Source organism: Lagenorhynchus albirostris, chromosome 2, assembly GCF_949774975.1.
Source record: "Lagenorhynchus albirostris chromosome 2, mLagAlb1.1, whole genome shotgun sequence".
NCBI lineage: Eukaryota > Metazoa > Chordata > Mammalia > Artiodactyla > Delphinidae > Lagenorhynchus > Lagenorhynchus albirostris.
This window is the reverse complement of record NC_083096.1, coordinates 74,885,510-74,906,933: the sequence shown is the minus strand read 5'-3', so window position 1 is coordinate 74,906,933 and position 21,424 is coordinate 74,885,510. Positions and strand designations below refer to the sequence as shown.

Genomic DNA, 21,424 nt, shown 5'->3' with positions numbered 1-21,424 from the left:
CCTTGCCTAATTGCTCTGGCTAGCACTTATAGTACTATGTTGAAAAGAAGTGGCAAAAGTGAGCACCCTCGTTTTGTCCCTGATCTTAGGGAAAAGCTTTCATTCTTTCACCATTGAGTATGATGTTAGCTGTGGGTTTTTCATATATGGCCTTCATTCCCTCTTCCACTTTGATTAAAACAAAGACTCCTTGAATAAGGTTGTGAACATTCTTTGGTTATTCATGCAATAAATATTTATTAAGTGTCTACTCTGTGCCAGGAACTTGTTTTATGCACTGAGGATAGAGTGATGACCAGACAGACACAGTGCCTACGAGAAGGCAATAAGAGTTCTAAGTGGGACTTCCCTGGTGGCGCAGTGGTTAAAAATCCGCCTGCCAATGCAGGAGACACGGGTGCGAGTCCTGGTCCGGGAAGATCCCACATGCCGCGGAGGAACTAAGCCCGTGCGCCACAACTACTGAGCCTGTACGCCACAACTACTGAAGCACACGTGCCTAGAGCCCGTGCTCCGCAACAAGAGAAGCCACTGCAATGAGAAGCCCGCGCACCGCAACGAAGAGTAGCCCCCGCTCGCCGCAACTTGAGAAAAGCCCGCGCGCAGTAACGAAGACCCAATGCAGCCAAAAATAAATATAAAATAATAAATAAATTAAAAAAAATAAGAGTTCTAGGCAAAAAAAGAGAGATATGATAGGTGTGGACTAGTGCAGTGAATATAGAGAGATGCAGATGGACTTGAGATCTGTTCTGGATTGCAGTGCTGTAACGAACTGGATGACAGAGAAAAGGAGAAGGAGGAGTTAAGGATGACTCTTAGGTTTCTGACATGGGCAGAGGGTTGGGCAAGTCCCCGAGGTAGAGAGCACAGGAGGGACATCAAGTCGTGAGAGGAAGAGGATGGCTCAGTTTTGGACACATTGAGTTTGAGCAGCACATGAGACCTCAAAGTGGAGATGTCAGGTATGCAGTTGTATGTGCTGATCACAAGTGCAAACGAAATATTTGGGCTGAAGATAAACATTTGCGAGTCAGTGCAAGTGGATGAAATAGACTAGAGAGAGAATGTTTGGGAGGAGAAGGTGGCCTAGAGAGTAATTTCAACATCAGATTGAAGAGGAAGAGTTTATAAAAGAGACTGAGAGGAGTGGCCAGGGAGGTGGGAGGAAAGTGTGATAGTAAGGAAGCCAAATGAGTGAATTAAGAAGGAAGGAATGAAAAAAAAAAAAAAAAAGAAGGAAGGAATGGTAAACTTGTCCAAGTCTGCTCAAAGGTCACATTAGTAACCCTAGAGTATGTTTCTGTATTTCTTAATCTGGATGGCAGTACATGGATGTCTATTGTATGATTCTTTTTACCTTTATATGTAATTAATATAGTATTATATATAAGAGTAATCAATTATAGGTATAATTAACATGAACAATTATTAATATATTAGGTATTAGCTTAAGATAAGAAGGGCATAATCTGTCCTTCTTATCTTTGAATTTGTTGTAGTGTCAAGCTCCAAGTTTGACACATGGTTGACATCCAATAAATATTTGTTAGAAACATAATGCTATTTCCTAGCAACATGCTGAGTTAATACTATGTGCCTGGCACTGTGCTAAGTGATTCATGTGTACTATCTCATGTAATCCTCATGTCCACCCTATGATTTTGGTCCTACTCTTGGTCCTATTTTACTGGTAAGGAAATCAAGGCTGGGAAAGATTAAATAACTAATACAAAGATGTCAAACTGAGTCTGTCTGACTCAAAACCTTCAAAAATTTATTTCATTTTATTTATTTATTCTTTTAAATAGGCTTATTGAAATATAATTAACATGACATATAATTCTCCTACTTAAAGTGTACAATTTGGGACTTCCCGGGTGGTCCAGTGGTTACGACTCCAAGCTCCCAATGTAGGGGGCCCGGGTTCGATCCCTGGTCTGGGAACTAGATCCCACATGCATTCTGCAACTAAGAATCCGCATGCCACAACTAAAAAGATCCCACATGCCGCAGCGAAGATCCCACACATGGCAACTAAGATCCCACGTGCCTCAACTAAGACCCGGCACAACCAAATAAAATAAATCAGTAAATAAATATTTAAAAAAATGAAGTGTACAATTCAATGTCTTTTTTAGTATATTCATAGATATGGGCAGCCATCACCACAGTCTATTTTAGAACATATTTATCACCTCAAAAAGAAACACAATAACCTTTAGCTATCACCCCTCTATTTCTTCATCCATCCCCTACGCTCCCAGCCCTAAGCAACAACTAATCTACTTTCTGTTTCTATAGATTTCCCTATTCTGGACTTTCATATAAGTGAAATCTTATAATATGTGGATTTTTGTGACTGCCTTCTTTCATTAGCATTGTTTTCAAGGTTCATTCATGCTATAGTATGTATCACTACTTTATTCCTTTTAATAGCTGAATTATATTCCATTGTACGGAGATACTGAATTTTGTTTATCCATTCATCCACTGATAGACATTTGGGTTCTTTCTGCCTTTTAGCTATTATAAATGATGCCTCTTTAATATTTGTGTACAAGCATTTGTGTGGACAAATATTTTTATTTCTCTTGGGTATATACTCGGGAGTGGAATTGCTGGGTCTTATGGTAACTCTATGTTTAATTGTTTGAGGAACTTCCAGAATGTTTTCCAAAGTGACTGTATCATTTTACATTCCCACCAGAAGTAGATGAGGGACTTTCCTGGCAGTCCAGTTGTTAAGACTCTGTGCTTCCACTGCAGGGGGCACGGTTTCGATCCCTGGTCTGGGGAACTAAGATCCCACATGTCGTGTGGCCAAAAAACCCCCCCAAAACCCAAAATCAAACAATGCTGTTTTTCAATTAAAATTGAATCTTAAAAAAAAAAGTGTATGAGGTTCTGATTTGCTCACATCCTTGTCAACATTTGTTATTATCTGACTTTTAAATTCTAGCTGACTGAAAAGCTTTTAATCTCTATACTATATTGCTTGAAATTTAAGAAAATTATGTTCAGCATGATCCAGAAAAGTGTATAATATATTTAGCAAAGAGACTCATGAAAACGGTCAGTATAAATAAGGTTTTTTCCTTGGAGGAAAATTTCAGTTAGCAGAAAAAAAAAAAAAAGATATAAGTAACACCTTCCTTCTCCCATAAGTAACACCCATCTCCACGGGGTGGGCGAGGTTACCACACATGTAGATTATTATCATTATCAGGCTAACAGTTCCTGAGCACTTCCTGGGTGCCGGGACTGAGCTAAGTACATCGGATAGTTTTCTCAGTTAATCCTCACAATAGCCCTGTGCAGTAGAAACTCTTACTATTCCCATTTTACAGATAAGGAAAAATGAGGTTGGAGAAATGGGGTTTAGAAATTATCCAAGATCCTCAGCTGGTCAATGGCAGAGCTGGATTTGAATTCGGGCAATTTGGCTCAGAAATCTGCTTACACATGTATGTCTGCACGTATGTATACAGCTACACATCCAGGAATGATTGCTAAAGAGCCAGCTAATGGACACAAATGGAGTAAGCGATCAGCGATGGGAAGGGTAATTATTACTCAACCCTTATTCTGTGAAAATCCAGAGTGTAATGCAGCTTCTGCTGGGAAGTGAAAGAACAAACAGCTCACGTGTACTTGTGAAATCCAAGTTTAGACTATCTTCCAGGAATGGTAAAATGACAGACAGAGGTAGAAACTGCAGAGGCCCCAGCCCTGAGAAAGAATACTGTTGACGGGCAGAAGCAAACTGGTCTGGAGTGTTAAGTCTGCTGGTAAATTGTTCTCTATTCTAGAACACTGTTTAACCCATGAAGCTAGAAGGGGTCTAAGAGAGTGTCTAATAACCAAATTCTATTGCAACCTGTTCACTTTATGGGTGATATAATGAGCTATAATTTAAAAACATATTCAGATGGACTCTTCTGTCTTGAAAAAAATGTGCTCTGGGAAAATTTACTTTTACATTTTTGAAACAAACACTCATATAGGACCTACCACGTGTGGGGCATTGTTATAAACAGTTTACATATGTAATTAACTTAATTCTCATAAAAATCCTATGAGGCTACTTTTATTTCCCCTATTTTACAGATAGAGACATTGAAACGTAGCGACGTTAAGTAATTTGTCTAAGGACACACAGCTAATGAGCAGCAGAGCTGGAAACTGAGCCCAGGCAATCTGGCTCCAGAGTCTGTGTGCATAGAATTATATTGTATACTGCATTTTAAAAAGTCCACACTCTGAAGGAGTTTCAAGTAAATCCTTTAATAACATGGGTCATCTCCCTTCCCCACCTACTCAATAGTGCATCTATTTTATATATCTGAATTTTCAAGCCCCTAGTTTGTTTAATTTTATAATTGTGATGCTTTTTTTAAAATGTGGTAAAATGTACATCATATAAAATTTACCATTTTAACCGTAATTAAGTCTGCAGTTCAGTGGCATTAAGTACATTCACATTATGTACGACCATCACCGCCATCCATCTCCAGAATTCTTTTCATCTTGCAGAACTGAAACTCCATCCCCATTAAACAATAATGCCCATTTCTCTCTCCCCTCAGCCCCTGGCAACCACCATTCTACTTTATGTCTCTATGAGTTTGACTACTCTGTGTTCTTCGTATAAGTGGAATCATACAGTTTTTGTCCTTTTGTGTCTGGCTTATTTTACTTGGCATAATGTCTTCAAGGTTCATTCATGTTGCAGCATGTGTCAGAACTGCCTCTCTTCTTAAGACTGAATAGTATCTCATTGTATAGAGATACCATATTTTGTTTATCCATTCATTCAAAGATGGACACTTGGGTTGCTTCCACCTTTTGCTATTATGAATGATGCTGCTGTGAACATGGGTATACAAATATCTGTGTGAGTCCCTGTTTTCAATTCTTTTGTATATATACCCCAAAATGGCATTGCTAGATCATATTTTAATTGTGCTGCTTTTTAGCAGTTACGTTATAACATTCTATAAACATTACAAAAAGGGGAGATTTTATAAACCTTTTGGAGAATGGTGCTAAAAATCCCTTCTCCAAGATGTGAGATACACACACACACACAATGGATATAGTGGAATACTACTCAGACATAAATAGAATGAAATTTTGCCATTTGCAACAACATGGATGGACCTAGACAATATTATGCTTAGTGAATAAGTCAGACAAATACTGTATATTATCACTTATAGGTGGAACCTAAAAAATAAAACAAATGAATAAAAAAAAAAATAAAAAAATAAAACAAATGAATATAACAAAACAGAAAGAGACTCACAGATATAGAGAAAAAACTAGTGGTTACCAGTGGGGCAGGGGAGAGGGGGTAGGGGATTAAGAGGTACAAAATACTATGTATAAAATAAATAAACTACAGAGATATATTGTACAGCACAGGGAATACAGCCAATGTTTTATAACTTTAAATGGAGTATAATATATAAAAATATTGAATGACTATGTTGTACACCTGCAACTAATATAATATTGCAAATCAACTATACTTCTGTTAAAATAAAATCCCTTTTCTGAGGGCCAACTCAGCTGGTGATGTGATGAAAAAGGGAACGGAAAATGTATTAAGCTCTGCTGTAGATGGTGACTGGAGAGAGCCTGAGTGTTTTGTGGAGCTGGGGTTCACCTCCACTGTGAAAGTCTTCCCAGGCAGGATGAGGGTGCCGGGCCCTGGCTGGGGCTTGATCTTTGGGGGTGCTGCTGGCCTAAGACACTGAGTTCTGCTGATTAGTGGGGTCCCCATGTTATACCTCAGCTGGCCGCATGCTGTCAACCTCCTCCCAGATGAGGAGAAAGGGAGGGGAAAGTTTCAGGGAATAATGAGCACCTTCCAGTAATTATTCATTAGTCAGGGCAGGAGGCCAGGGGAGGGGTCTGCAGGTCAGCCCAATCCCACTCCCCAACCCTGCTGCATTTCTTAGGATCATGATTGCCCCTAAAAGTGAATAGAAAACAAAGGGTATTGTTTTAAACTCTCCCAGGTGAGAATAGCCCTAACACAGCAGCCCAAGCCTGGAGGGCATGGTGGCAGGGAGAGAATTAAAAAAAAAAAAAAAAAAGACTCCTTTGAGTCAGTATATCTGGGATCTTGACCAGCAGTCACTGCCTGTTTCATCTTTGGCAAACCAGTCTCCCTCAGGAGGTCTGAGGGCGGAGGAGCAGATGATGAATAATACGTTTTGGATTCAAAACAATTTGTGTATTTATTCTATGGGGCCTCCAACAGACTTCTGTCTGTGGCAGACTTTAAGAGGCTTAATCTCTTCAGGTCAAAGGTGAGAGAGGACTTGCTGGTTAGGAAGGAGTCTGATAAAAGCAGTACCACAAGGACCTACTGTACAGCACAGGGAGCTATACTCAATATTTTGTAATAACCTATAAGGGGAAAGAATCTGAAAAGAAAGTAGATATTTATATGTATAACTGAATCACTTTGCTGTACACCTGAAACTAACAGAACATTTAAAATCAACTGTACTTCAATTTAAAAAAAAAAAAAAAGTGGCACCAGCCCAGAGCTTCTCCCTCTAGGGGAGACCAGGGTAACTGCAGGGACACACACAGTGGAAGGAGAGTGTCTGGGAGGCCCAAGAAGGGGGTGTCCCAAGTGCCAGGGACCCTCAGCCTACTCTCCCCTCTCAGCCTACCTATCCCTGAGTGCCTGCTGTGATGGGATCGACAGATGTCCTGCAGTGTCCTTGGTCCTGTGCTCACTGCACCATCCCTCAGTGAGAGTTCTGGGTCAAGAGCCAGACTTTACTCCAGAGCTGCCAGGTACCAGCTGTGTGGTCTTGATCAAGTCATCTCACTTCTCTGAGCCTCAGTGTACTCTTCTGAAAACTGGGGACACTATCTCCTAGTTCTCGGGGTTAAGAAATTCAAAGGAGATCAAGTTGTGAAAGCATTTTGTAAGCAGCACAGTTACCCAAGAGGGGTGCCCTGGTTAAAGTCCTAGCTGTCTCTTCTACTGCAGGATCACTGCAGTGAGTCTGACAGTCGAGGTCCCCAGGGTGCTTCAGCCCTGTCTGGTCTTTTTTTCTTTTTTAAATAAGTTTATTTATTTATTTTTTTAGTATTGGCTGTGTTGAGTCCTTGTTGCTGCCCGCGGGCTTTCTCTAGTTGTGGCGAGTAGGGGCTACTCTTCATTGCGATGCGTGGGCTTCTCATTGCGGTGGCTTCTCTTGTTGCGGTGCATGGGCTCTAGGCACGCAGGCTTCAGTAGTTGTGGCTCACGAGCTCTAGAGCAGTAGTTGTGGTGCACGGTCTTAGTTGCTTCGCAGCATGTGGGATCTTCCTGGGCCAGGGCTCGAGCCCGTGTCCCCTGCATTGGCAGGTGGATTCTTAACCACTGTGCCACCGGGGAAGTCCTTTGTCTGGTCTTTATTTCTGATTTCTGGTGACCAGATAGCCCCATCCTCACTCTGCAATTCACCCCAGAGCTCTTGCCAAGTCTATACCCCTCACAGGCCTGAGTCTTCTCCTCTTCCTGGGGGCAATAAGCCTGGCCTGAGACACTGGTGACCCCCGTGGGTGCCGGCATCAAGAACCAGGCCTGGGAGAGGGCAGGTCAGGCTGAACTGAATATGTTTGTTTTCTTCTCTTCCTTATCAGTGTTTTTCATAACAAAGCCTGGAATGTTGGCCCATGAATTTTGAAACTTCACTTAGTGCAGAACTCAGGTGGGGCTTGAAGGAGTTCAGAGAGTCTGCTCAGACTGTACCCCAGGGGAGGCCACATCTCCCCGACAAAGGCCCTCCACATGCCAGGCCCTGCTCAGCCGTGTGAATACAATGATGAGCTTTACGGTGTGGCAGAGAAGATGGGGTGGTGAACAAAGTCGGGAGGGGGTTTTGAGGCAGCACAGAGACAGACCACCTAATCCAACCTCGTGGATGATAGGATTCCAGGGAAGCAGTCAACCTTCCTGGAGAAGACATCATGAGTCTTAAGGGTTAGTAGGGTGTAGGACAAAGGAGGGTGTCAACTGAAAAAAAAAAGTTGAGAGTTCTATTTAATTTAGCAGACATTCTTAGGACTTCAAGACAACATCTCAAAGAAATCTGAGAGACTGCTCCGAAGAGGCAAGAAGGAAACCAGGATATACGGGAGTTTTTGCATCAAAAGACCAGGTAGTCGGGACATCAAAAGATTACTGTTAATAAAAGAAAACCAAACATCTGAAGTTAAGGAATTTAGTGCTTTTCTACAGTACGGGAAGATGCAAGAGTCTGGGCTCACTGAAGTCATTCCTTTGAAATGCACCTCAGCTACCTGGGGCCAGTATCCTGTGTTTCCTCATCCTGAGTTTCCTCAGGGGGCACCATGGGGGTAGCAGGGTGACGGCTTGATGGCTGCAACATCCTCTGTTTACTAATATGGCAGGCAACAATTTAGTTCTCTAGGGGGATTTCTGGCAGAGGGAATAACTTGAACAAAGGTGTGGAGTTGAGAAGACATAAATAATATTGTAGAAACAGAATTGTATTCAAGCTTGGAGATGTAGAAAATGAGGCTGAGAAGATAAAGATAGGCCAGATATTTTCATGTGAACCACAATGCCAGTAACTTGCGTATTGTTACTCTCGTCATACAAATCATGAAATAGGGGCTCTGAGACGTTAAGTAGTTTGCCCTAGTCTCACAGCCAGCAAATGGCAGAGCTGAGATGGGAACGCGATCTGTCTGACTCCAGAACACAAGCTCCTGCTGGTGGTTTGGACAGGGCAGTCCACTTCAGTGCAGAAGAAGGGTGCGGTCTGAGACAACTGTTCTTGGGCTTGAACATCCCTCTTTCAGACTCTCCTCTCTGAGCAGAGGGCTTTCTGCAGCCTTCTGGTTTCAGTCCCCCTTTGATCTTTTTCAGGTCTGTATCTGCAACAAATAGAGGGGAAGGGGGCAACCACAGTGGGAACCACCTTCCAGGCCGCCTGCAACCTCATTTAAAATATCAGGAGAGAGGGCCGGTGGCCAAAAGTTCTACCTTTCAACATGCCTTTTTTTCCCCCCTGTCTGTGGGTGTGGCCAGAGCAAGCCCACACAAACCAGCCTCCGTCAGGAGGTGGGTCAGGGCATGTGCCTAGTTCTGCCAGGCACCGCCGACGGGTGGTTCCCACAGAGAAAGCCAGATGCACCGGGTCTGAGGGCTGCATTTCAGAAGCTCTGTTTCTTCAGACCAGGTCCCATCCACTGGGGGCTTCCGTCAGGCCACACCCATTCCTGCTGTCCCAGGAACCTGGATTCTGGTTAGAATCAGTCTGAAGCCCAAAGTGGAAAAGTACATTCTAATTAGCAGTTGCTGGGCCAGAAACTTTTTAGCTGAGACCTTATTTCCGCACTTTGCGCTCCCTCCAAACTCGGCTCTGAGGCCACCCTGTCGGCTTCAGGCTCCTTGGGGAGTCTTGGTGAGCCCTTTCAAGAGCTGGTTGTGGTTGCTTCTGAAAGCCAAGCACCAGTTTCTGTCTGTCAGATCAGGAGGGCGGACATGCACGTTTTGACATCGATTGAGCACCTGTGGTCTGGACCCTGTGTCATGTGTATAGAGCTTCACAGCCACGGTATCTTCATAAACATCCCGACCACTATAGACTTTCTTATATCTGACAGATGAGGAAACTCGAGGGATTTCAACAGAAGTCACAGACACAGTAGGTGGAGGTCTGGATGGGAACCCAGGTCTTTATCTGCTTCCAAAGTCCAAACCTTCTCCCTGCCCGTGCTGCAAGGAAAAGACAGGCACGGAGAGAGAAGGTACCTTTACAGTAGTGAGTCCCCTGATGCCCAAGCCTCATCCCAGATCCATTAAATCAGAATGTCTGGGGGTGGGACCCAGGCATCGATGGTTTTCAGGGCTCCCAGGTGATTCCAAGGGTCAGAAAGGGCTGCCCAGCACCGCTTTAATGTAACGGTAAAAGGCACATCGCCTCCTCCAGGGCTCGCCAGGTGCTCCTTTCACAGAGTAATCCTGGTCACGAAACCAAAAATCAAAACCGAGCCAGTGGTGTTTGATTCCCCTGCTCTGATCAACAGAAGTCGGGAGGGGGGCCGCCGGCTGAGCTCGCTCCCGCCGGGTTCGGGGATCCTGCCCTCGCGGCTCAGGTGCGGCGTTGCGGCAGGAAGCCACCCCTCCGCTCGGCCGGTGCGCGGGGCTGTTGCGCCATCCGCTTCGGCTTTCGTAACAGCACCCTGGAACGGCCGAGAGACAGCTCCAGTGCGAGTTCCTCAAATGTTTTCTTGCTTTGCCAGGACCGTCCGCTGCTCTGAGTCATGTGTAAGTGGGAAGTCGCACTGACACGGAGCCTGGCCAGAGGGAGCCGAGCCGAGAGCGGCGCGGGGATCGGGGACTCGCCGTGCGTGCAGATCGCGGGCCCCCAGGGGATGGGGGCTGCCCTCGGGGCTTAAGCCCGCCCGCCGCCCCGCCCCGCCCCGGCCGCCCGCTCCCGACCCGCGCGTCCGCCCGCCCGCCCGCCTCTCTGGGACCATGGGGCATTAGCCGAGGAGGAAGCATGCTGGCCGTCCGCTGCGCGCTGCTGACCGCCCTGCTTGCGACGCCCGGGACGGCGCTGGCCCCGGGGGGCTGCCCCGCGCTGGGTAAGGGCTTCGGGCGCATCTGGAGGGCTGGAGCAGCTGGCGGGTGAGGGAACCGCTGTGGGCGCCGCAGACGCGGGGCGGCGGAGGGAGGCCGGAGCGGTGACGGCTCCCCTTGTCCGGGGCTAGCTTGGGTTCCCGGGGCACGAGGTGAGGCACCGGGCTGACCCAGCTGTCCGGTGGCGGGCGCTCGCTCGCGCGCCCCCTGCTGCGTCCTGCGCCTTTGGCCGGGTGCGCTTTCCCCGTGACTGCCCTGCGGCCGGGTAGCTCCCTGCGGTCTGCGTACAGGACTTGGTGTGTTCTCAGAAACCTGATTCTCTTGTCTCCTTCCCAGTGCCCCAGGAGTCCTTACACAACTGCGGCCCGGCTTACTTTAAAAGGAGATGCCCTCGCGGGGTGGAGTTCCTGCCCGGGGCGTCCTTTGTACCAGCGCCCCCTTTGCCCCTCAGCTTTGGGGAAGGCATCCCTCCTGGCTCTCCCTCAGCCCCCCGGGTTTATGTGTGGATGACAGTGCCTTGACTGTGAAGGGAGTGACATCATGGGCGCTGAGTCACGGACCCTCCCGCTGCCCGCTGCCCGCACTCCCTTAGGCAGACACCAGCTCTAGCAAGCCGTGTGCCTCAGCCCTGGGAATTTAAGCCAAGTGGGGAGGTTGGCCAGGGATTGGGACGTCTTGAGGCTGGCACGCACTGGACTCCACTTCCAGACGAGAGAAGGAGGGGTGAGGCAGAGGGCACGGGGCACTTGTTGCTCCTGTGGACTGTAGTGTGCCTTTGGCCGCTAGTCCTTTTTCTGGACTCTGGCGGCATGCCCAGCTGCGCGTCTAGGCTCTCCTCTAGAGGAGCTGGGCAACTGCTTCTCCAGAGGTTTATTTTAGGGTCTGAGGGCTTCTTTGAGGACACAGCGGAAAACCAAGGGGGCAGCCGGCAGGCTTCTGGGAACAGATGGCTGGGGAGACAGTGGCTCTGGCTTTCACTGCGAGACCGCACGGCGCTCCTACCCTGGGTGAACACCCTCAGCCTGACCCCTCTCTGCTGGAGAGAGCCAGGGGCTGGTGTGCTTGCAGGTCCCTTTGCCTTCTGAATGGTTGTGTTCCTCGTGCTTGGGAGAGGAAAGTAAAGGGATTCTTTTTCTCAGCACACATTTATAACCCCTGCCAGTAACAGCCATTGTTGATTGAGGCCACCTAGGCTTTACACACGTTTTCTAATTCTCCGCTGGATCTAAATAATACTTTGTTCCAAAGAGGAGGCTGAGGTTCAGAGAGGTTGGGATGGGAAGTTGTCAGGCCTAGTTGGTGGAGGCCCACCCTTCCATGGCCCTGTGCTCGGGGGTGGTAGATCCTAGCCCAGCAGGCAGAGCTGGGGGTGTTTGGGGGCCAAGATGAGAGTCACCCCTGGCTGGCTGAGTGCTGGGCAGAAGAGGCCAAGGGAAGGGAAAGCCTGGGTTTGCCCACTGTTTTATCAGAGGGAGGCAAGGCAGGGGTGAGGCCTGGGTCGCCCAGGAGGGCACAAGGCTTCCCTGCCTGCCTGTGTTGCTATTCACACCACACCCCAGGGCACCTGCCCCAGGGAGGTTACTGCTGTAGCTGCTGCTTTCTTTTGCTCCTAAGTGGCTGCAAGGTACTGCGAGGGCAGCCGGTTGCAGCCAGTTCTCCATTTTCCTGGTGCTCAGGTGGGACGAGCCAAGTGGTCTCAAGGCGTGGACAGGCTGTGAAAGGCAGAACTGAGAGTTTGGGGAGGAAGTGAAAGCCCTCCCAGTTCAGAAGGAAAATGCAGAGAAGTAGAAAATACCCATCTCCCCTCCCACACCCACAGAGACTCAGCCCACAAACTTGAGAGCAAAAATAAAGACATTGTACAGGAAGCATGGAGCAAATGACTGTGAGATGCCTTGCTTTGGAGAAGTAAGGGGCCGAGAGGGGTAGCAGAGGCTGGAGTTAGTTTAGAGGGGAAATCCGCTGGCCCTCCGGGCTGTGGGCCCACTTTCCTTGGGATCAGCCGCTGCCCACACGTCCGAGAGCTGGCAGGGCCTCTCAGGTGAATCGCCGTCTAGGGGCCTGGATTAGCTGGGACGTAGGTGTTGGGTGTGTGGAAGGTCTGGACCTCGGTGACTCAGGTTCCTTCCATGATCTGCAATGCAAGACGGTGTGCAAAACAAACACGTACACCTTTAAATCTCTCAGAGTCCTGTCTCAGCCTCTGAACTTCCCTTTACAGCAACCTCTTTCTGCCCCCAGTGTCTACCTGCATTCCTAGTCTCACCCTAAACCAGTATTTCTTAAAAGGGTAGTTCTGGGTCTGTTTGAATCAGAATTGGTGTGTGTGTGCAGGTGTGCCACATGCACTGGGGGTGGGGGTTGGGTGCTTGACAAAAATGCTGATTCTTGGCCCCCACCCCAGATTTACTGAAGAGAAATGTCTGGAAGTGAGGCTCAGGAAATGTCCTTTTCGACAAGCACCCCTTGTGATTCGCAAGTTTGAGGATGACTGGCTAAGTGGTGTGATTGAGGAACTGAAGGAGGGCCCTCCCCCACTGGGCTTCTAGTTGCCAGAAATCTCTCCCCACTTTAGCTCTGCCTCTTGTGTACTCATTGCAGCAAACATTTACTGAGTCCTGTGAAGCCCTGGGATCAGCCACCCTGAGTCTACCTTAAAAGGAGCTTGAAAATGGTCAAGGTTAAATCCCTAACAGGGACTGAGAAACCCTCTGACCTGTCCCGCTGGGTACCAGCTACCCAAGGACAAGGTGTCGGAGAAGGGGGCATGGACCAAGACCCTGAGACAGCGGCACGTGGACCCTCACTGCATATCTCATCTCTGACCCTCCGCATCTCCCTCTGAGGACTGGGTTAACAAATCCTCCCCTTAGAGGGTGTTTGTAAGGATGACACAAAGCCACGCCGGTGCTCACTGCTGTCAATTCCCCTCCGCTTCTCCTGTCCCACCAGGCCTGCGTGCCACCGTCCCACCTGTGAGCCAGAGCGTGCCCATCACCAAATCTGGGCTTTTCCAGGTCAGTCTTAAAGGTCTAGAGCTGTTCTCTCGAATATGGTAGCCATTTACTAAGTATGGCTATTTGAATTTAAATTAATTAAAATGAAATCAAATTTAAAATGTAGTGCCTTAGTTGCGCTAGTCACACTTGGCTACCGTATTTGACAGCGCAGGTATAGAGCATTTCACGATCATTGCAGAAAGGTCTACTGGACAGCACTGGTCTCGAGTGCTAAACAGTTTCTTCCAGAGGTTTTCTGTTGCTTCTTCCTTTATCTCTCTCTGGACCTTCTCTCCACCTGAACACAGCTCATCCCGCACAGGTAATGGTTAAGGTTTTGGAGCCAGACAGATCTCTGCCTGGCCCTGCCATGGAGAAATAACGTGAGCTTGGGTGAGGGATTTTACTTCTCAGAGACTCACTGTTCTCATCTGGAAAATAGAAATAATTCATATACTACCTTGCAGAGTTGTTACGACGATGAAATAAATGCCCTAAGTAAGGTACTACAGAGTGTATAGTGAGGTCTCTAGCACAGAGCAAATGCTTAAATGCGCGTAGCTAATAACTTACTCATTTGAAAAAAATATTTTGAGTTCCTCCGATGTTCCAAGCACTATTCTAAGAGCTGAGGATACAGCAGTGAACCAAACAGCCAAAAATCCCTGGCTCACTGCGGCTTCGTTTTACTGGGGATGTTAATTAAATATATAGTATGATAGTGACTAAGGAGGAAAAATAAAGCAAGGGCGGGAGATAGGAACTGCGTACATGTTGAGGAGGATGTAGAATTGATCTTTTCGAGGGGAGGCCAGGGAAGTTCTCACCAAGAAGATGATGCTTGCATGAAGGCCTGAAGAAATATAAAAATATTTAGGGATTCCTTATACTCCCATCTTGCGCAGGAAAATTCCTGCCTCCTCTTTAACAATCTGGTCCTACCTGAGGGCCTGTTGGGTTCTGGAGCGGAGGGCTCTGTGGGGACACACGGGTGCCCTCTGCCCTGGTGAAGCTTGGGGTTGTCTCTGGGGAGACCAGGCCTCAGCCATGGGGCCTCTTAGACTCCAGCTGGACAGGGAAATGCTAAATGTCCTGTTGCTAACTGTCATTGAGGTATCAGTCTTTGGAAGAGAATCCTTGAGGACTGGAGTGGCAAGAGGAAGACGGCAAAAAAGAGGCTTTTAACTCTTAGACTCTGTTTGGTGAAGCCCTGGGGAGTTTCTTTTGGGTCATCTGTGTGCTTTACTCTCTTATGCACTTGAGATCCAAAAAGGTCCAAAGTCTCTGGCATAGTCAGGGGCTTTTCTGGCACGGTCCTGGGTTTGGCCTGACTTCTAGCTGCACCTCACTCCTACCTGCCCCCGCCAGCTCTGCCCTCTGGCTCTGCTCTTAGGAGTGTGCCCCCTGAGGCCCTGCATCCAGGTTGTCTCCCAGCACCTGTGCTCAGTTTCCCTCCACCTCCCAACTTCCTTCCCCGAAAAGCATCCTCTGGTTTTCTCTCTCTACGTGATGGTTACAACGACCGTTACCATACTGAGTGACGACTGTACACAGAACCGTGCTGGGCTCTTTGCATCTGTGACCTCATTTACTCTTCACAGCAGCCGTGTGTGAGAGGAGTCTGAGGGCAGTGCATCGATGCGGTAGACTGTAGGACAGCAGGTCTTGCTGGGGGGAGATCAGGAGGTCAGTTCAGACACGTTGAAACTGAGCTTTCTATTGGACAAGGCGAGAAGATGCTGACGAGCTGGGTACGGAGTCCAGAGTTTGGGAATGAGGACTGAGTTGAGGTATGAATTTGGGAGTCGACTGATGGCAGATATTATTTCAAGCCTTGAGAGTGGCTGAGATCACCGAGGGCGAAAGTGTAGATGGAGAAGAGACGAGGCCCTGGGCTGAGCCCTGGGACACTCCAACCTTCTCAGTCTGGAAAAGGAGAAGGAGACTGAGAAGGTGAGACCAATGAAGCAGGAGGAGAACCAGGAGAGTTGCTGTCCAGAAAATCCAGTGAGGACAGTGCGTCAAGAGGCAGAAGCAGTGAGTGGTGTCAAACGCTGCTGAGAGGCAAGAGGACAACCTAACCAGTGGACTTAGCTACACGCAGGCCACTGGTGACCCTGACTTGATGTTAGGAGTTTCGGCGAAATGGTGAAGGCCTAAGGCTGACAGGAGTGGTTTGCAGAGAGAGCAGGAGGAGGGAAACTGGAGCCGGCTGGTAGAGGCTACTCTTCGGAGGATTTTAGCTGTAAAGGGGAGAAAAGAAATGGACTGTTCGTTGGCTGGAGAAGTGGGGTCATGAAAAGAATTTTTAAAAAAATGACTGAAAGGGCTTCCCTGGTGGCGCAGTGGTTGAGAGTCCGCCTGCCAATGCAGGGGACACGGGTTCGTGCCCCGGTCCGGGAAGATCCCACATGTCATGGGGCGGCTGGGCCCGTGAGCCATGGCCGCTGAGCCTGTGCATCCGGAGCCTGTGCTCCGCAACGGCAGAGGCTACAACAGTGAGAGGCCTGTGTACCGCAAAAAAAACCAAAAAAACAAAAAACTGAAATCTCAGCATGTTTGCTTGCTGGTGGAAATGATCTAGTAGAGATCAAAAATTGACAGAGAGGTGAGAATCGCTGAAGCAGTGTCCTTGAGTAGGTGAGAGGAAACCGAGGCTCAGAGAGATTAAGTAACTTGCTCAACATCGCACAGCAAGGAAGTGACGACCTTGCTCTGAACCTTGCTCTTTCCACTGTATCACGTGTGTCACCCACAACTCCCACCCTTCCCAAAGCATGGTGACTTCAAGGATATCGTCTCTGTTCTCAGTGTCCTCAGACTCACCAGCTCCATATGCACTGGTGTGGCAAAGACAGCCCTACTTTTGCCCCAGGAAGTGTCCTTCTTCAGTACTTCTCTTAAGAAGAATAGTTAAGGCCACAGTGTATGTTTAAGCCATTGCACTGTAACCTCCTCCTCCCCCATATCCATTCATATCACTTTGGGTCAGGGGAATGTTTTGCAACCACATGTCACTGTAAGTGATCTTTCTCTGTCTCTTAACAAGGCAGCTGGGACAGCAAAGAGAGAAAACAGCTCAGGGGTCAGACAGTCCAGGCCTGTCTCTTGACTACCCACTTAACAAGCCAGCAGACCTTGGGCCAAGTCACTCCAAGCCCAGGCAGAGCAACACGTCTTGAGGCTGAAACAAACAAAAGCAGGTGCTTGATAGCTGCTATTGATCTGAAGACCCCATTTTGATGGGAGGAGAGGGGGAGGCTATAGCATGAAGACTTTCTCACAGAAAAGGGGAAAGACCCACTACTGCAGTGGGAATAATAATTACAATTGTTCACATTTTTTGAGAGATTAGGTATGTCCTGAAAATAGTGCTAAGTTTTTTTTTTTTTTTTTTTTGCGGTACGCGGGCCTCTCACTGTTGTGGCCTCTCCCGTTGCGGAGCACAGGCTCCAGACGCGCAGGCTCAGCGGCCATGGCTCACGGGCCTAGCCGCTCCGCGGCATGTGGGATCTTCCCGGACCGGGGCACGAACTCGTGTCCCCTGCATTGGCAGGCGGGCTCTCAACCACTGCGCCACCAGGGAAGCCCAGTGCTGTTTTTAACATTAGTTTTTTTTTTAAAAAAATATATTTAAATCTTTATTTATTTGGCTGCGTGGGGTCTTAGTTGCGGCACGTGGGATCTTCCTTGCCGTGTGTGGGATCTTTAGTTGCAGCATGTGGGATCTAGTTCCCTGACCAGGGATCAAGCCCGGGGCTCCTGCATTGGGAGTGCGGAGTCTTAGCCACTGGACCACAAGGGAAGTCCCTACACAGTCTCCTTTTGATGGACGTTGGCTTTGGGCTTGTTTCCTGTCTTGCCATTACAGACAGTGCTTTGGGGAGTAACTTTGCATATCCATCATGTTGTCTGAGCTCAAGAACATCCGCAGGATAAATTCCTTGAAGGTGAACCTGTGGGTCGAAGGCCATGTGCATTTGTACTTTTGAGTGACACTGGAAGTTGCACCAGTTCATACTCCCCGCAGCAATGAGAGAATGCCTGTGTCCCCACAGTTCTGATGAAAATGTGCTATTAAACTGCTATTTACACAGAGATGGCATCTGTGTGGAATTAATTTGCATTTATCTTATCTGAGTGTGAATATACAGGTTTTCCCATGTTTAAGAGACTATTGCATAACCTGTTTCTATGAAGTGCCTGTGCACATTCATTGCTCATTTTTAAAAACTGGGTTGTTGGGTTTTTTCCTCTTAATATATTAAAGAATTTAGTCCTCTATGATATGAGTTGTGAAGATTTTTCTCTAGTTTGTCATTTGTCTTTTGACTTTTCTGGGTGGGGGTTGGTTTTTGTATATTAAAAAAAATTGTAGTTGGGTTTATCAGTTTCTTTTATGACTTGTACGTTTTGTATCATACTTAATAAGATCTTCCCTATGCCAAGATTGTCTTGAAAGATTCTTTTTGGGAGGGAGTAAAGAAAAGATTTTTTTTTCCGGTGTCTTTAAGAATTTTTTGTATTTAAATGTTTGATCCATTTTGAATTTATCAGGGACTGAGGTATGGCTCTAACTTTTCTTCCCCCAGTTATCCCCTGATGTCCTTTTTTATAGTTTATTGAATAATCCATCTTTCCACCACTGATTTTAAAAGCCACCTTTAAAATCTACCAAATTACTGTATATACTTGGGTTTATACTTCTTGTCGGCAGATTGAGTAGTTAAAAAGCACAAATTCTGAGGCCTGATTGCTTGGGTTTGAATCTAGGCTTACCCCTAATTAGCTATGTAACCAGCCTCCTCTTCTGTAAGATAAGCTGTTGGGAAGATCAAGTTAGGTCATCCATGTGCAAGCTTACAATAGCACCTCTATATAGCCAACACTCAAACCAAGCTATTTTAAAATAATTGTAGTAAGATACAAAAGCATAACATTTATCATCTTAGCCATTTTATTTTATTAAAATAAAATTTATTTATTTATTTATTTATGGCTGCATTGGGTCTTCCTTGCTGCGCGCGGGCTTTCTCTAGTTGCGGAGAGCAGGGGCTACTCTTTGTGGCGGTGCATGGGCTTCTCACTGTGGTGGCTTCTCTTGTTTCGGAACACGGGCTCTAGGTGCACAGGCTTCAGTAGTTGTGGCACACGGGCTCAGTAGTTGTGGCACACGGGCTTAGTTGCCCCATGGCATGTGGGATCTTCCTGGACGAGGGGTCGAACCCGTGTCCCCTGCATTGGCAGGCAGATTCTTAACCACTGCGCCACCAGGGAGGTCAGTCATCTTAGCCATTTTAAAGGGTACAGTTCAATAGTGCAGACAAAGCTATTTTTGGTTACTATTACTTCTGAACTTTCTAGTCTCCTCCATAGTTTTGTCTGTCTACTCATGTGTCAGTACCACACACTGTTTTAATAACTATAGCTTTATAATATGCTTTAGAGTTTGGTAGGGCTAATCCTCCTCTCAGTTCTCTGCTTTTTCAGAATTTTCCTGGCTATCCTTGCTTGTTTACTTTTCTGTTTGAACTTTAGAATCAGCTTGACTACTTCCAAGAAAAAAAAGTCCTGTTGGTATTTTTATTAGGATCAAGTAAAATTTAGAGATAACTTAGGGAGCACTGACATAGTTATAATGCTGAGTCTCCCTAGCTCAAAACATGGTAGGCCTGGCCTGGCTTATTTATGAGGGGAACAGGCTGGGGGCAGGAAAACTGGAAACCAGGTTTCACAGTTTCACTGAGGGTAGATATGCCTGCTCTTCCATTCTGAGCTGCTTTCTTCATGGTGACATGAAGCTAGACCAGTGTGTGCGTGTGTGTGTGTCTGCTCATGGTACATGGGAGTAAGGAGAAGAATGTAGGCTTGAATTCAGGCAGGAGGACTTAGGGGCTTTATAAAATGTGTATGGCAGTGTGACATACATACGGGAGAGTGCACTCAGCATAAATTTAACAGCCCGATGAATTTTCACAAACTGAGCATAGCCGTGTAACCACCACTCAGCTACATGACCAGCCCCAGCAGGCTCTCCTGTGTCCCTTCTAGTCACTCCCTACCACACCTCCACTCTGTGACTTCTCAAATCTTTAGCTTTGCTTCCTCATATCTAAAGGGGTGGAGGAGTGGAAGCTGGGGCAGGTGGTGGGAGTGGATATGGTTTGGGATGGGGAAGGCGGAACAGATATCAGGTGTGTGCTGCACCCTGCCCCCCCCTTTGCTTCCACAAACACAGGAAAGACCCTGATGTGGGTCAGGCTCCTGGTTAGACTCCAAGGCCAAGTTCAGAGACAGGAAGACAGGACCCTTTGTGCTGTGCTCCTGGGAAGGCACTGGGCTGTGGGGCAAGCATGACCCAGAGTCCCAAGGCCCAGGGCTCCAGTCCTGGCTACACCACACACTGGCTGTAAGACTTCTGGGCCTTGGTTCTCCTCATCTATAAAAATGGGCAGGTTGGCTGAATCATCTTGAAGGGCCTTTATAGCCCTAGAAGAGCAACTCTTAGATCAGCACCCACTCCGTGGCTGTAGCCCCAACCTAGCCCCTTTCTGGACCCAAGTCCCATCTGTGTCCACCTGTGGCCATGTGCCCTTCTTACCGGCCTGCTTAGTCTTGCCTTTACTCTTTTTATTTCTCAATCTGCTGCTTGGAGTTTGGTGGGGGTGGGGGAATTGAATTGTTTGCCCTCCTTTGATATCTTTTCCTCTAATTAGTTTATAATCTCTGAGAGGTGACCCAGGCCAGACCTTCCGGCCCCGGGGCCAGCTGATTATCTGTGATGCTGCCAGGGGAGGATTGAATGTTTTTCTTGTGAGGAGTTGGTCACACGCGCTGGTCTCTGAGTCAGCAGCCAGCGTTACCTTTTTATGGTCCAAAGGAGCCTCCCAGACCCTCCGTCCAAGCAGTAAGTATACAGTCCCTGGTGCGGATGGAGGGGAAGGCCATGCCAAGATAAATACTGACTCCACCAAATACAAGACAAATACGAGCAGGTACAGAAGTACAAACACATTAGACGGAGAGGAGGGCAGGAGTCAGCAACCTGAGGAGCAGGCTGTGGAGGAGGTGGGGCTGGGAGCTGAGTTAGAGAAGGTGGCAGGGGCCACAGAGCCCAGCCCTAAATCGCAGGGGAGGGCGTTCTGGGGATTTTAGGGAAGTGAGTGGACGATCTGGTGAGTGTGTGAGATCGGGAGTCCGACGGGGAGGGGGGCGCTTTTAAACTAACTCATCACAAGAGTGCTGTTGCTGTAGCGTAGAAGGAGAAGGATCAAGGGTACTTGGCCCCCGGTTTCCTGGGAGAGCCCCTGAGGGGCTAGTTGGTGTGGCAGGGCTGCGTGGGAAAAGGCTCGCTCCCCCTTCACACAGACCCCTCAACCCCAGGACTCCCCTCCCTGAGCCTCTGTGATGGGTAGAAAGGCCTGAGGAGAGCAGGGAGGAGGAGGGGAAATTGGGAGAGAGGGGGAGACGCAGGGTGGTGGGCAGCCCAGAGAAGTGGGGCTGGGCTGGAACACGGGTGTGCGCCTGGACCCCCAGAGAGAGGGAGGCTTTGGCCAGACTCACCCGGAGCCGATGCAGACTCCCTCCCTCACTAGCTGTGTGAATTCGGGCCAGTTCCTTAACTTCTCTGAACTTCCACGGAAACGGGGACCAGCCTCCCCCATAGCAGGGTTGTTGTAGGAGCGGAGGGCTCTTAGGTAAAACGCTGACACCTGCTAAATGCTGTAGGTGGTGCTGAGTGTTACGTTTATTATTACTCGGGAAGTCAGGACATTGGTTTCAGTCCTTAGATGGGGAT

The 21,424-nt window shown here is 47.9% G+C and overlaps 1 protein-coding gene across 2 annotated transcripts in view; it reads left to right on the top strand.

Annotated features, from left to right (window-relative positions):
- Nucleotides 1–10,349: 10,349 nt before the first annotated feature.
- Nucleotides 10,350–21,424, top strand: part of IL6R (interleukin 6 receptor) — a 50,643-nt gene continuing 39,568 nt past the window's right edge. The window contains exon 1 of one of the 2 annotated variants that reach the window (XM_060137693.1): nucleotides 10,350–10,632. In XM_060137693.1, the coding sequence (XP_059993676.1) occupies nucleotides 10,548–10,632 (85 nt within the window). In that variant the 5' untranslated portion in view covers nucleotides 10,350–10,547. The remainder of the gene's footprint in view (nucleotides 10,633–21,424) is intronic. The other variant, XM_060137686.1, reaches the window with a different exon arrangement.